The sequence below is a fragment of the Symphalangus syndactylus genome, chromosome 3 (genome assembly GCF_028878055.3).
Source record: "Symphalangus syndactylus isolate Jambi chromosome 3, NHGRI_mSymSyn1-v2.1_pri, whole genome shotgun sequence".
Classification (NCBI taxonomy): domain Eukaryota; kingdom Metazoa; phylum Chordata; class Mammalia; order Primates; family Hylobatidae; genus Symphalangus; species Symphalangus syndactylus.
Window position 1 is genome coordinate 117,260,697 of NC_072425.2, and position 17,224 is coordinate 117,277,920.

Below are 17,224 nucleotides of genomic sequence, written 5' to 3' on the forward strand. Positions count from 1 at the left end.
CGATGACTTTGCACCCTTTCTATGAATGCTAAGAAAAAAAGAAAATTCAAAAGATATCTGGAAATTTGTCTAGTTTTTATGATTTTCACAAAACCCATTGGTCTTTCTCAAAATAAAGGCAAACAACAAAATTCTTAAATAATTATCAGGATACTGCCTACTAAGAACAAACACATCACTTTTTAAAGGTCTGTAATCTGGGATGCCTCTCTATGACTTTCATTACATATTATTTCATGTGCTCAATTATTGTTAGAGAAAATTTTTGAGTTCTTTGATGTCATTTCAAGCAGCATGCATCTTATCTTATTCCAATCATCATTAGATTGCAAAATGGAAACTGAAGGGAATATTGGAGTTTTGCTATGTCATTACTTGAAAAATAAAAACCTCCTGAGTTATTGTAAATATCAACCAGATCTTTAGATGATCACGATAAAGGAAATCTATCTTTCCTGATAGAGTAAATTAAAGACAACATTAAGCAATGGAAGGTTTGTACGAGCCATTTTAAAGTGTAGGAACATCACTTATCCCGTGAACTAAAACATTTAAAAGATATCCTCCCCGGTTCTCATTGATCTCCCTAACTGCAGTTTTTCTTCAACTATGTTCTAATCATCTTGCCCCCAACAAGAATCAGGTATTTGGAGCTTCCTTTGTGTTTTGTAACTGCACTGATTAACAAAGATTCAGGCTGACCCTGCTCCATGATGGTAGTGGTTATGGGAGGAATATATCTTTGTTAAGTAAAGACACATGGCTTTGGGACCAGCACTCTTTCAACTGAGCACTGTCTCATTCTGTTGCCTGCAGTGTTCTTAGGAAAAGAGCCATTCAATAAAGTCACATGAGATAATATTTTGATTGCTATCTTTTCATAATTCATTTCCCACAAGTTGCTGTTCCTTTCAATACGATTTTCTTGCCACAAAATACACCTGTCTCTGAATAGCAAAGCAACATTTTTGCTCACGGATTATTTCTCCTATACTTTTAAAGATAACGAGTTTGTGCATACTTAAATATTTTTTAATATCTTAGCTGCTAAATCATTATATGCAATATTAAATGTTCAACCCCTTTATTAGCAATTGTTAAAAACAAAACTTCTATGTGTTCCTTAAAAAAGGGCATGTTTGATTTCTGAATTGTTGTTAGATAAACTGTAAGACCAAAAATGGGCCCTTTTACTGAATATGCAAAGTTCCCCCTTAAACCACCTTGAACTAGGCAGATTTGCAACATTTTAAACTGGCACTTCATCCCTCTTTCAGCAAGCATCCTCTGCAGATTTAATGATCAGGAACATCCTTCTGATGCATGCTGGGAGATATGGCTGCAGGGTACAGACCACAGCAGACAGTGTGTCAGATGAGGCAGAACTTCTTGTTAGGGGTGAGTATGCTAATAGTGCAGTCTGAAGACATGATCACCATAAATTATCATACAAAGGAATTTAAATGCATGGACTTTGAGCACATCAGTACTGTGCATTTTACTTTCAATTTTACAATATATGTTATTTTTGCTTAACCTTTTGCCTTTGAAAAAATCACATGGAAAACTGCTCCTTAGTAACAGATGAAAACCACCAAACTAACTTCAGAGTCCAAAACACCTTTAGTAGTAAGTTGTCACTAAGTGTTTAACTAACCTAATGCCAAGGAAATAATCTAAACAGTTGAGCTACTAAGTCACTTGGACTACAGAGATAAAATTTGTTTGTGTGTATATATGTTTTTCAAATGAAAAGCCAGTAGAACCCCCAGGCATTTTTTTCTTCCACTACTTGTAAGTTGGGCTTCCAAAAACAGAAAAACTGCACGTGTAAGATGGTGACATTTGCAATTGTTAAGTGATAGGATTTTTTTAAAGTCTGAAAATATCAACATACAACCTCTCTGTGCAGAAATGACAGTTAAATGGTTTCCAGTTATGAAACAGGACACCAAATTCTGCAATCCTAGGAAGCTACATCTTAAGCAAATGACTAGAGTACCCATTTCCTTTAGCACAATATTCCACAGTATGGGAAATAGAGATCACAGCATGCATTTCCTTCCTTCTTTCCTTCCTTCTTTCTTCCCTCCCTCTTTCTTTCCTTGCCTCCTTCCTTCTTTCCTTTTAGCTTTGTTTGAAGTACAATATTTCTACGTTTTCACCAATCATAAGCATACAGATGTATAACTTAATGAACAATGACAAAGTAAACACACCATATAACTGTCATTCAAAGTAATAACCAGAACATTACCAAGATCCCACCAAGTACCTCTTCATTTTTCATCTTATACAATTATATTTTGAGTAGTATGAGTATTGCATGCTTAGATCCCTTGTATAGTCTGTACAGATAAAAACATTATCATCTATAGCAAGAAACTATATTTTAGATTAACTGGTCTTTTATTCATCTGGACTCTTACAATTTAAATATTAAACATCTTGAACAGTAAACATAAGGCACAGAGTGAGCCTCATCATCTCCATGTTTTAGTTATATATATATCACCAAATGTATATGGGTTTTGGTAGTGCATCCATCATTGGTTCAAGTAAAATGTTGTTTTTAAAGAAGTGTGATATCTGGGTGATTGGTAGTTTGTTCACTTTTTGTGTGTTTCTATTCAGAAGGCTACTTGATCTTTTCTTCAAATTTATATCTACCATGTATATCTGTGTTGCCTTATTATAAAACACCAACTTTTTAAAGTATTCATCCTTTTAATACATTCTATTCCATTTAGCTAAAAATTTCTCTTTGTGCCTTCTGAAGTTACAAGACTCATGGAACCGCAAACCCTACACTCAGTCAAATTCATAGAAAATTGCTTTCTTCTCTTGCTATGATCTGTTTTAGATTATGTATATTTATTGTCTGCACTTGCCTAGTAATTTAGAATGAAGCTTTTAAAATTGGAGCTTTCCAAATGAATATCACAATTTAGAGACTGATAAGAAACCAGGTATTTTTACTGGACTATAGGGGGTAAATTTAAGTGGCAAACTAACATTCTGCTTTATAAGTAAAATTAAACTCAACAGGGTTTAGAATATAATTCAGGTTTAGCTTTCATGTTCTGCTCTTTTAGCCTTTGGCTTTATGCCTAGGAGATGATAAAATGCATAAATTTTGGGATTATACTCAATAGCAATTTCAAACAGGTTGCTATTTGTCTGAATATTCATGTAACATTCAGCCCAAGCTTTCACTTGAAGTGAGTTTGATCAAGCCACCACTTTTCTATTATATATTTGCATTACTTTTCTAAAATTAGTAAAAATATCTTGTCATTTCTTCCTGGTGAGTCTTAGACAGATTTAAACACTGAACTAAGAGTTCTGGTTCTCTTTAAAGAAATTTTTGTAAGTTTACAGCTCCTGGTAATTCAATAAGCTTTGATGTTTGAATATTGCTGTTTTTAATGTTCGCTTGCAAAATAAAATTTGAAATAGTTTTACTCTACCAGTCTCCCTTCTCACACTCCTCCATTTGTTGGTCTGTAAACTCATGGTATTCTAGTAGTATATGCCACAGGAACAAAGTTGAGCATTCTAGATGGAGCTTTTCTGATGATGGCTACAATTCTGGCAGCAGAATACTTAAAGTACAATTATTCAAATATGTGTCACAGAGAGATGGGAATAGTAAAAACAATTTCCCCATTCATCTTTTAGTAGAATACTAAAAGTAGATTGGCTGAGCAGTTCACTTTGCTCAATGTCCTCATCACAAGGAACATGCTTGGATGGCAAGGATTATGTTCTTATGATTCTAGTTCAGTGGAAATTTAAGGGAAAAAATCTATGTTCTCTTTGATGGATGGGAGCGACTTTTTTATTGTCTTCCTTCCCATGAGAGATAGTCTATAAAATTATTTTATACATTTTACCAAATCCTGCAATTCTTCAACCTTGCCCCTCATGAACACTAAATTGGAGCACAGGTGTGTAGCCACATGGCCTCATCACTGCCTGTTTAGAATCTGAGTGCTTCTGAGTAGTAATGTTCCCTGATACTCTCCCCATTCACTACTTTAAGGACTATTTTTTCCTCAACTGCTAGTTTGCACTTTTGCCTCATTTTGCTTGTGAATGTCAGTGCCATTATTCACCTCTATTCCACCATGATCACCTTTCTCCAAAGGTTGCTTTTTTCATAAATAATTACCTGAAGCATAAAGTCACTTGCTTTCCCAAATTTAATATTCAGTGAACCAGCATTATCACAGCACCATGCATAATCTGGAGAACCATAATAGAATGACTATGTTAGAAAAAATTATTTTGCTGAAATATAAAAGGAAATTAAAGCCACACCTGGACATCTGTGCACCATTTTAGCCACTTAAGTGTGCTATAACAATAGAGAAAGCAAGACTAAATACTGCTATAGGGAACCTTTTTAAAGATGAGTAGAACTCGATCATGCTATTAAGGAAAGGGAGGTAGATATGTAAGAGATAATCTCACTGACGAGGATATACAAATTGTTAAGAACCGATATTCCCAGACAATATCAGAAGTGATCAAACACAAAGTAAAAGACTCTGGAGAAAGGAATATTAGTTTTTTGTTATTTTATTTTATAGAAATTAATGTTAGAAGTATGTTTTCCAAAGTAATTATAAGGGTAGGAAACTGTTTAAAGATGTGCTTAGCTAAGCTAGGGTAACTAGGAGTGACAGCATGATCTTTCTATTCAGAAGAAGTGATAAAAATTCACTTTCTCATACAACTTCTCTATTTGTATTACTCTGCTTCTTAATACAAAACAGTAGGTCAAGAAACTCTGGGAATAGTCAGAGAATAATCAATAATCTCTCGAGTCCTTCTGAATACACAGCCTTTCCTCAAACTTGAACAATTTTCACTTCCTGAATTACAACTTACATGATGAATCCAAAGTGTATTAATAGTTGAATTTGAAATGAATGAATGAAGCTCAGGATGTCACTTGTTGGGAGACATCTAACTGCTTTTAACCATCCACCTTGAACCCCACCCTATCACTTCCTATTCCTAACAGATTTCAACCTTTCTTTTTTTTTTTTTGAGACGGAGTCTTGCTCTTTCACCCAGGCCAGAGTGCAGTGGCGCGATCTCGGCTCACTGCAAGCTCGGCCTCCCGGATTCATGCAGTTCTCCTGCCTCAGCCTCCCGAGTAGCTGGGACTACAGGCGCCCGCCACCGCACCCGGCTAATTTTTTGTATTTTTAGTAGAGACGGGGTTTCACCTTGTTAGCCAGGATGGTCTCGATCTCCTGACCTCGTGATCCGCCCGCCTCGGCCTCCCAAAGTGTTGGGATTACAGGCGTGAGCCACTGCGCCCGCCCAACCTGTCTTTCAATTGAACTTCCTTCATCTGTCCAATCATTTCAGTTCCATTTATTATTTCCAATAATTATTTATTTCCTTGAATATCTAACTTTACTCTCTCCCAACTCAGCCACTTCTAACTGCAAAACTAAAATCATAAAAATTTTGACTGTTTTGTCAATAAGTCTACAGGTATTTGCTTATAATTTGCTATTCATTTGTTCACCCACCTATTCATTCAGCACCTGCTCTGTGTCAGGCACTGAAGTCAGCACTCAGAATGGAGAGATGAGGAAGCTGAGGTCTCAGCCCTTGGCCGACTATACATCCACTAGTCCTCCAGTGTGAGGTGCCTTTGGAATTAGGGTGTGATGTACCATGGAAGTTCACCTGGGTACATTCTCAGTCTCACAGAGGAAATAGTGAAAGACTAGGATAAAACATAAGCAGGGCCGTGGGGCTGGATATGTAATCTGTGAAGAACAATGCCAAATGGAAACACAGGACCCTTGTTCAAAATTATTAATAATTTCAAGACAGTGACAGAAAGGCATTAACCTAAGCACAGGGCCCCGAACTTGGAAGTTCGCAGATCTTGAACTGCACAGCTCACACACCAAGGAAGCTAGCCCTAACTAATTATATATTCATCTACAGAAATAAAACCATGTTAGCAAACAGAGTGGACAAATCACAACAAAGTAAGGTTTGTTCATCTATAAAATTAGAATATCAGAGCCTACATCAGCGGTTTATTAGCTTTGTACACACACACACACACACACACACACAAATATTTATTTTACCCCATGAGTCATATTTTGAAAGATTTTGTTCGTTGTGTTGATGTAATCACTAATTTATGTTTCTCTTTGAATTCCAGCCAAAGCCTTCTATCATCATAAGATAGATAATGTTACTAAACTATATAATTTAATTCCAGCCAACATCAAAGCTAACTTACCTTTTAGCTAGTTGTAAAGTATTATTGGTTTGTTTGTTTCAAATGGTTGAAAGTAACCTGAAGATACCAGTTTTTACCTGGATAGAAACTAATTTAGGAACCTTTGATTAAATATCTCCAAATTCTGTCCAAGCGCTAATCTTTAGTGATTCTCACTAGCAAGAGAGAAAAGTTTGAGAGTTTTCTGCCTATTCCCTTGGAAAAGATGCAAGTACTATCACTTTCCCAAATGCAATGGGAAAATAAAGCTCAGTGAAAACCTTGAGCATGTTTCTAATATATTGTTAGTTTATTTGAGAGTTAAAGCAGTATTAATGTGCTGTATCTTCACATCTCTCACTGCACTACCCTTCTGATCCAAATAGATTCTAAATTGATTTAAATGTCTATTTTTAGCATATGGCCACTTCTGAATGTTTCCAAGATTTAAAATGCACAAATACTCAACACAAACATCTTCGGAGCATAGAGGTTGCGTAGTTTTCCTTTTCCATCATTGATCTAATATGTAAGAGCCTATTGTGCTTGGAGAGTGCATAAGCCTTCACATGGTTGAATAATGATTTGAACTCAAAAGAGTCTCCAGTGAAAAAGACAAAATCCAGTAGTTATGAAAAGCAAAGCTTGTTTTGCTAATATGCTGGTATTTGGAGTCAAAAAGACAATGACACATGTTTTCAGTATAATTTTGTAATCCTAGTTAATATTAATACTAAATACATTTGCAAATAATATTTTAGAGAAGAATAAAATTTATTCATCTAGCATAATTATTTTTCAGTATTTTTGAAAACTGTAAAACACAGCTATAAAATGTCCTTCCTCTTAAAGAAAAGCTAATTTCATTCATGCTGTCTCTTATTGGAATATTCTGCACTATTGTAGAAATATTAGATCACTATTATTGCTATTATTGTATGGGATTATTTAAATAGCTTATACCAATCACTTTTCTATCTTAGACTTTCTCTAATTAGTGTGACTGACACTTATAAAATTTCTTTTAGACACTGAAAAGCAGTTGTTTCTTTTCTCTTATGCTTTTCATATGGTTGCTTGCTAACCTGTAGAACTCTTAAACTGACAAAAAAGTAACATATTTTTGTCAGTCAGATGTTCAGATTTTCTGCACCAGCTTTAGTTTGGCTCATTGAAGTAATAGTTACCTGAAGTGATCTGACTGGCCAAAATGATTAAAGCAGTTTGCATGCATGTACATATATATCTGCAAATATAAAATGAGCAAATAGATGGATTGTCATTGTACACAGACAACCAACCAATACAAACTAAATCTCTTGTATTTGATTCTCCCAAATACTGAGTGCCTGCCAAAAGCCAGACTCTTTTAGGCACTGATATTTCCATCAACTGACTAAGACATTCTCAGGTTTCTTGATGGGAGTATTTTGCCATTTTGAAACAAATATTCTGACTTCACTCTTCAAATTTGAGAAAAGTTCTAATCAACTGAGTTTTATATAACATACATTTGGATTTATAAATTGTAAGATGAAATTGTATTTCACTATATTTTGTCCCACAGACTTAACCTATGTTTCTTACACATCCATCCTAATATAAAAATACAGTCACTTCACATTTGTGTAAGTTTGTGGAGATAAATTCTTGGTATGTGGGCTTATATTTTAAAATCCAATTTCATCACTGTTTAGTGAGTGCTTACCGCATGCCAGGACAGTTCTAGAGTGCGAGAGGGAGACATGGTGGGACAGGATTGGAATAAATGCTTTCTGATGCTATGGGAAGGAGTTTAACTCTTATGCTACAAGTGATGCATATCCATCAAAGGATCACAGCAGGAAAGGGACGGGATAAGATGTGTCTTTAAAAAGACCATTCAGGAAAATGTAGAATGTTTTAGAGGACACTGTGACTAGTGGCTTGTTAATAAAGCAGATGTGACAATAACAGGAATTTTGACAAGAAATAAGAAGGGTCTTATAAAAGGCAATAATAGAGATAGGAAGGGGTGTGTATATATTCAAAAGATAGAAAGGAGACAGGATCTATAGAACTTGATGGCCCACTGGTTATGAAAAATGAGAACGAGAAGGCAAAGATTGCCAATTGTAATGCTTGAGTGGCCCATCAGAGGGACACCGTATACTCTAGTTAGACTAACAGAGCTCCAAGTTATACTTAGAGTGTCAAAGTAGTTATTAATGAGGCCCCTTTATCCTCAAAATTGCCCTGGTTTAGATGATAAATTTTGTGGTCCCCCTAATAGAGAATCATTATGCAATCATAGTCATTCATGATCACATTTATATAATCAGAAAGATGTGGAGATAAGTGGATTGGTAGTAAAGAAATAACATTTAGGGTTCTCCAGAGAGAAGTATCCAGTAAGCAAATAGTTGTGTAGCTGTGGAGCTCAGGAGAGAAACACTGGCCTTGACGTCTACATTTGAGCACTGTTCGCATTTTAAAGTCAGGTGGGAATTAAATTAAAGAGCCTGTGAAGGCCAGGCACAGCAGCTCACACCTGTATTCCCAGCATTTTTGAAGGCAAGATGGGCAGATCACTTGAGGTCAGGAGTTCAAGACCAGCCTGGCCAACATGGGGAAACCCTGTCTTTACTAAAAATACAAAAATTATCTGGTCATGGTTGTGCACACCTGTAGTCCCAGCTCCTCAGTAGGCTAAGGCAGTAGAATCGCTTGAACCCAGGAGGGGGAGGTTGCAGTGAGCCGAGATTGCATCACTGTACTCCAGCCTGGGCAACAGAGTGAGACTGTCTCAAAAAAACAAAAAACAAAACAAAGAGTCTGTGAAGAATAGGAAGGGGAAAATGCTGGAATGGAATGCTGAGAAACACTAACGTTGAAGAGGAATTTGCAAAGGAGATGTGAAGTTGCTGTCAGAGACCAAGAGCTACTATGCGAAAACCCAAGTAAATATAAATCATAGGGACAAAGAGACAAGAGAAATAGAGGAAGGAGAAAATGGACAACAGTGTCAAAACCAAGTAAAATACGAACCAATTCACATACCAGTGAATTAAGAAACTTGGAAGTAAATGATGGCCTTGGCAAGGGCAAGTTCAGAGGAATGATTGGTGTAATAACCAAATTATGGTAGGTGGAAAGATGCAAGCAATTCTGTATGAAAGGTAGTGCAGAATCTTAAGAAAATTCTTGGCTCTTAAGTCAGACAGACTGGGTCACATTCCCACAAGCTCTTACTAGTTGTGAAACTTTGTGTAAATCGTTTAATGTTAATCCTGTTATCCCTTCGTTCATTCAATACTTACCCATCAAACATTTATAGAGCACATTGTATGTGGCAGGCATCGTGCTATGATGTAGCTAAACATGAACAACTTTATGTTAGGGAGAAACACATCTTTTTACAGCATAATGTGAGATATGCTGTTACCCATGTATGAGCAGCACATTTTGCTCTCTGACCATCAGCTTCATTACTAATAATAAACATAGCTAACATTTATCAGTTTCTACCTATATGTCAGGCACTACACTAAAGGCTCCATATTACATTAATTATTTCACTTTATTTAGCATATCATATAAAAACAATATGAAAGAGGTACTATTTTTAGTTCCATTTTGAAGATAAGTCACAGAGAGGTTTAAGAACTTGTTTGAATGTCACTAACAAGTAGAAGAATAGTGAGTAGACTCCAGGCAGACCAGCATTTTAAATTACTATACTGCTTTCCACTGTCAATTGCCAGATTGTTTCAATTTCATTGATCATGATATCCCCTAGAACCAATTAGTTTCTGATACATTGTAGTTCCAGAAAAATATTAATACATGTTTGTGGAAGGAAAGAAAAAAAAAGAAAAAGAGAGAGGTAGGGAAAGAGTAGGGTAAAAGGGAGGAAGAAAGAAAGGAGTACTGTAAGAAACAAGAGAATGGAGTGACAAACTTTGCCTAGGAATCAGAGAATTTCTATCAAGATGGTATACTTACTGAAACTTAAGGATTTGTCATCATTTGCTAGCCCAAGAAAGAATGAAGATATTCTACATTAGCTCGTAAATACAGCACTTTTTCATTACCATCTATCTCTAAGGATAGGTCTCACGTTCACAAATCCTCTAAAAGTACCTAATCTTTGACCACATGACCATGAGACAATAGTATTAGTAATGACTTTCTATGTTACACCTTGGCCTAAATGACCACAAACCTTACTGAAAAGTCTGAACTTCCTCTGATGGCCCATATCTTGCCATTCATCCAAAATAGTAAATTCTACTGACTACTTCCTCAGAACATCTTGTGGGACTTCTTATCTAGGTGCTGTGGGTTTTGCTAGAAAGGAAGAACTTCGTTGCCATTGCTTTTGTTGTTTTAGTCAAAAACTCTTTGCCCATGCCCAAATGGGATCTAATTAAACTAAAGAGCTTCTGCAAAGCAAAAGAAACTATCATCAGAGTGAACAGACAACCTACAGAATGGGATAAAATTTTTGCAATCTGTCCATCTGACAAAGGGCTAATATCCAGAATCTACAAGAAACTTAAACAAATTTACAAGAAAAAAAAAAACCATCAAAAAGTGGGTAAAGGATATGGACACTTCTCAAAAGAAGATATTTATGCAGCCAACAAACACGAAAAAAAGCTCATCATCACTAGTCGATAAAGAAATGCAGATCAAAACCACAATGAGATACCATCTCATGCCAGTTAGAATGGTGATCATTAAAAAAGTAAAGAAACAAAAGATGCTGGAGAGGATATGGAGAAATAGGGACACTTTTACACTGTTGGTGAGAGTGTAAATTAGTTCAACCATTGTAGAAGACAGTGTGGCGATTCCACAAGGATTTAGAACCAGAAATACCATTTGACCCAGCAATCCCATCACTGGGTATATACCCAAAGGATTATAAATCATTCTACTATAAAGACACATGCACACGTATGTTTATTGCAGCACTATTCACAATTGCAAAGACTTGGAACCAACCCAAATGCCCATGGATGATAGACTTGATAAAGAAAATGTGGAATATATACACCATGGAATACTATACAGCCATAAAAAACGATGAGTTCATGTCTTTGCAGGGACATGGATGAAGCTGGAAACCTTATTCTCAGCTAACTAACACAGGAACAGAAAACCAAACGCCACATGTTCTCACTCATAAGTGGGAATTGAACAATGAGAACACATGAACACAGGGAGGGGAACATTCACACATCAGGGCCTGCCAGCGGGGTGGGGGTGGTTGGGGGCTAGGGGAGGGATAGCATTAGGAAAAATACCTAATGTAGATGATGGGTTGATGGGTGCAGCAAACCACCATGGCATGTGTATACCTATGTAACAAACCTACACGTTCTGCACATGTATCCCAGAAGTTAAAAAAAAAAAAAAAAAGAAGGACTTCTGGACAAAATGCCACCAGGAAAATTGAGCACTGATAGACTTCTTTCTGCATAATCTCTTCTCATTCTCTCATTTTAAAATTTTTTGCAATTGCCCCAATTCTGGGGCAAAACCAAAACTCCCACGTGCCTGAAAATATGCCCGACCATTCCCATTGCTAAAATTCTTCAACTCTTTGATATTTGTTGTTTTTGCCTACTTATCTGTAAATTATACCAAGTGTCATGAAAACAAAACAAAATGGCCTTTAATGTTAAAAAATGGCAGTCTTAAACTCATCAATATTAGGCAAAATATTGGAAGTACATTATATCTGTTCATTTGTTTGAATTGTTTGGAAAAATCATCCCATTTATTGATATACTTTGTACAGACACATCTAAAATCAGACTTTTTTTCTGAACTCATTCTGTTTCCTGTGACTGTCACCTAGACTGCTTTGGCATGCCTTTTGAATACTGAGTAGTAATTTACTGTCATGTGATGTAGGAGATCAGTCAGAGTGATGGAGAAACTATAGGGAAAGGAGCAGGCCTTCTGAAAGTTTGGAAGGCTCTGCATAGCTTCAGGGAGAATAGCTGAAGGCAGCTGTTCTCTGACCCTGAGGCAGAGGGCAAGGAGCATGCTGAGGGAGGAGGAGGAGGCGGTAAGGTAGATGATGGTTCTTCCTCCCCTCCCTTTTTACACTCTTTTGTGTAGAGCAGGGCCAAAGCAGCCTTAACTAAGGCCCATAATGTTAAAGATATTACTGGGACCCATTGCCCTTGTACATTATGTCTTTTAAGATTTCTTCCCACTTGTTCCCAGAGCTCTAGGTCTAGTGTGCCTTCTTCTGGGAACCATGGGTTATGGAAAAACAACAGTTTGCATTAGGTCACTTAATTGGGCTTCAGAGTCCAAGGCTCTGCTAGCTTTAAGCAGCTGTTTCAATACTTTTATATACTGTTGTCCCATGATGAATGCCCTCGAACTTGGAAATCCCCAGTGGGTACCAATTACTTACTGCACACTCACTTCACTTTCATTTTTGAGGGTTCCATCACAATGCATTGCAGCATTCCTCACATGGGGCACCACCTGCCGGGTCTGTCCCACAGACCCTGGCCTATAAATGAAATGAGTACTCAGACACAGGTATGCAGTGTAAGAGCAGCTAGGTGATTGCCTGACTCTAGTGGCCAGAGAGGAGCCCTGAGAAGCTGGAGCTGCTTGCTTTTATTCAGTGAAGGCACGATGCCAAAAACCTGGAGTCCATATAACCTGTAGGTAATTAACATTTATTGTTCCCCGTTCAGGGAACATCACATGTACGGATGATCAAAGGTCAGTTTCTGGTCAACATAAATAAGCCTGTTTAAGATAAATTCCCCCACACTCCCTTGTACCTGCTCCTTCTTTAAGCACTCACTCATTGGGGCAGCGTAAGTCCAGTCCTGCACTCCCAGAGGCGGCTGCTCTGAGAGAGGGGACTGTGGGCCTTCCATCTGACCAAGGAAAGCTGCTGGCATTGCCCCAGTTTGGAACAGGACATGGAGGCTGGCCCCTCATGAAGCTTCCCGCCTGACTGCTTAGGGGGTTGCCATTTTTATCAAATTTTGGCTTGCATTGATTTGCCAATGTTTCCCATTTTTACATTGGGGGCATATAAAAGGGGGTTCTTTTCCTGAGTGACTTTGGTCTTTACTATTGGGGCATTCCTGCTTCACATGACCTGGCTCTCAGCATAGAAAACAATTTGGGTTTTTCTCCCATTTCACTTTAGGAGGCTTTAATGCCACAGCCAATATTCTGGCTTTGTGTGTTTCAGTCTCCGCTAGCTGACATGGTCCTATAAGTTCCCCGACTACAGCTGCCTTTCCTCTGATTGCCTGCATTGCCTTCAGCTATTCTCCCCCGAAGCTATGCAGAGCCTTCCGGCCTTTCAGAAGGCCTGCTCCTTTCCCTATAGATTCTCTCACCTCTCTCTCTGATCTCCTACAATGGTAAAGCCTGGAATGTACAGCCTTTTAGGGAACATACAGTTCATATGGCCTGTTTTTGACAACCCAAATGTGGTCACCAAGAAAGAACTCCCCCGGACGTGGTGGCTCACGCCTGTAATACCAGCACTTTGGGAGGCCAAGGCGGGTGGATCACGAGGTCAGAAGATGGAGACCATCCTGGCTAACACAGTGAAACCCCGTCTCTACTAAAAATACAAAAAATTAGCCAGGCGTGGTGGTGGGAGCCTCTAGTCCCAGCTACTGGGGAGGCTGAGGCAGGAGAGTGGTGTGAACCCGGGAGGCAGAGCTTGCAGTGAGCCAAGATCGCAGCACTGCACTCCAGCCTGGGTGACAGAGCAAGTCTCCATCTCAAAAAAAAAAAAAAAAAAAGAAAGAACTCAAGTTCCAAGTAGAAGTTACTCTGAAAGGCAACCCGGTGACTGGTCACATCTCCTAAGAAGACAAAAGTAAAATTGGTAAGTTCACTCTAGTCTCTATTCCCCAATCGTATTTTATTTCAGTCTGTGTTCCAAAATACTAAATTCTTAATTATTTTCTTGATTTGGTGTAACACCACATACGATGTAGTCTGGTGCCAGAATGCTCCTTCACTGAACAATACAAAATCCATGCAGATTGAACAGAGGAAGGACTAGCGTTAATTGGAAGAAACTTTTGCTGACTTTTACTGCAGATTGAATTTTGTCCTCCCAAACACCTGGCGAAGGTAATGTCTCCGTTTCACTAAGTACTCCTTAATTTGGAATTACAAAGACAATTAGCTCTCTAATGAGTTACAGCAAGTGAGGTGAAAGTGTAGGGGAAAAAACTGAACACCAGATTCTTGTTAATGCCAAGGGAAAAAAAAGGCTTGCTCTTGGTTAAAAATCTTTTAAATAAATTTTTCTCCTCTTTCATTTTGCAAAACTAAAATGTGTAAATATTATTGCTTAGTATGTATGGGGAGAATCTGATTTCATAGAACATTACATGTAAAGATTGGCTGTCATGAGTACATAGGTCTCTACTCTGTATTGAGTATATCAGTAAATTTACCTTTAGAAACTTATGAATCTGCTGGGGTACCTAACAAATTAGGAAGACAAGGGAAAAATAGTTCCTAGCTTTAGAAAAAACAGTTCATTATGAAAGAAACCTCTACAAGATTCAAAATGGGTAGGCATTGTAAAGATGAGATATAAAGGGTAATTCTCAGGTTATTTATGGGAGTGGAAAAGTAAAGGTGCATAAATTCAAGGTGAGCAAAAAGTAGTGGAGAAAAGGTCTGCTTGTATCTTTGTGCAAATGTAGAATCAAGGTCTTTGGATTACCAGAACATTTAGCACTGGGTTTAGTCTATTGCTGATACTTAGTAAATATTAGTTGAATTTCAATAGTCTAATTAAAAAATGACTCAAAATTTTTAAAATGCCTGATAATCTGTTTACCCAACCAATCAGTATAGCATTAGAAAAATAACCCAGGATGGGATTGTATTCTCACTCTGGCACTAACTAAGTTATCAGGCAAGTCATCCTACCTCTTTTGGACTTAATCTCCTCACTTGTCAAAAAAAAAAAAAAGGAGAAGGTGAAAGAGAAGAGGAAAAAGGAGGAGGAGGAGAAGCAGAGGCAGCAGCAGGAGGAGGAGGAGGAGAAGGGGGAAGAAGAGGAGGAGAAGGCGGAAGAGGAGGAGGAGGAAGAAAGAGGAGAAGAAAAAGAAGAAAGAAGAGGGGGAAATAATTAATTTTCTGGTATACATAAAAGAATGAAATGAGATTTCAAACAGTAAATTGCTTTTTGGTAACTGGTAGATATTGTTGATATTCTTAACTCTAGGAAGAATTTCCATGTCCCTTAAGGTTAAATAGCTGAACCATTGTTCTTTATGGTATTCATAGAAGGGAAATAGTCTATATTTCTCCAATAGGTGATCTGAGCTCATTATCTATTGACAGAAATATCCAATAATATTCTGATTGTTGTGTCCATCTTATTTAATTACAATTTGATAATACATTCTAATGGTGATAGAGTGCATTTTGACTACCACTTCTTCCTCAGGCATTTGAATACTGAACATGTATCAGCTTGGCACGTTGGTATGATTGGGTTCTCTGTCAGTTTGCTGTCATTATGATAAGCTGTGAATCACCATTAGGGCCATCTCAGTATATTCAGTTAACTGAGCTGATGAAATCTTGCATTAGTTTCCTGAAGTTGGTTGCACATATTAACATCTATTTATATCATTAAAGATTCCATTGTGTTGACACCCATCCTTGAGCAAAATGTAATGGATATCTTAGTGTACTGAGGAAGTTTTCATGTGTGAAGTAAACACTGAAGAGCTTCTAGTTAAACAAAATCACCAAGAAGATATAATTGAGCAAAACGAAAGTTAAATATGTAAATTATATTTCATTCTAGATAAGATGTGTAGACCAGGTCATATTTAGAGGTCATAGTTCAAGGGTACTGCTTTCATATCAGTGATAATCATCACTATATGCCTATGTAATAGTCATCAGCTTTATATCACATAAAATAATATTTATTATAAAATGGAGCTAAATCACAGCATTCAATATTTATAAAATGTAAATATGCATTCTGTGAATGTTTACATAGGACTTTGCCATACCTTCAGTTCAGTTGACAGTAAAGCAATGCAAAAATTATAATAAAGAGTAGAAAGCCTTTCAAAACACCACCAAGGACACTAAAAGATTTGAAAATAATTTCAAAATACAATAATCAAATAAAATACTCAGATTTTTTAAACAATAAAACCAAATAGTGTGAATGACTTTCAAGTTATTCTAGAATTGTCTTTAACTGTAAAACATTCTAGGACAAACATACAAAATCTCAAGGAAAGGAAATATTTTGCAGGTTACATAGGGTAATTATACTGAAGTGTCAGCATTCTCATTTGTCAGCACTCTGATTTGGTTAATTTAAATGTTCATTAATCACAAAAAAGGATGGCATAAAACAAGTCTGCCTGAATTATATGTTTTGCTCAAGAGGTTATTGATTCATATAATTATTTCTTTCATACCAACTCAAGAAATAGAACTGTTATTAGTAAACTTCATTTGAAATACTTAATCACTGTTGCAAAGATGTTTTATCACCTGATCTGTATGAATCAGTAAATCAAAGCTCACATATTTGTCTCAAAACTTCAGCTCACAGATGTTAAGTCAAGCTAATAAGCAGCATCAATCATACCTCACTGAACAAGATAGTCTGCATTACAGACACTCTCCCTGTAATGCATCCATTATATGGAACATCTGTTACAAATTGTCAACCCCCCCCCCCCCCCCCCCCCCCCCCCCCCCCCCGCCACCAGGACTGCTCTATTTAAGTGCTTCTGCAATAGCCCACTGTCTCCATTTCTCCAAATGAGTTAGATGGTGGCATCGGGATAGTACCAAGTTCATTGTCACCGTATGACAGCAGTCATCTTTCAGTCTGTGCTGAACTCCAATGGCACATTGCATAATGGTAAATGTTCTTCCTACAGTTGTATAGCAGAAATCCTCAGCGCATAA

The 17,224-nt window shown here is 37.2% G+C and overlaps 1 protein-coding gene across 1 annotated transcript in view; it reads left to right on the top strand.

Moving 5' to 3' along the window:
* CNTN5 (contactin 5) overlaps positions 1 to 17,224 on the top strand; it is a 1,372,716-nt gene that overhangs the window by 1,236,783 nt on the left and 118,709 nt on the right. The window contains exon 16 of the mRNA XM_055272872.2: positions 1,278 to 1,398. Within this exon, the coding sequence (XP_055128847.1) occupies positions 1,278 to 1,398 (121 nt within the window). The remainder of the gene's footprint in view (positions 1 to 1,277; positions 1,399 to 17,224) is intronic.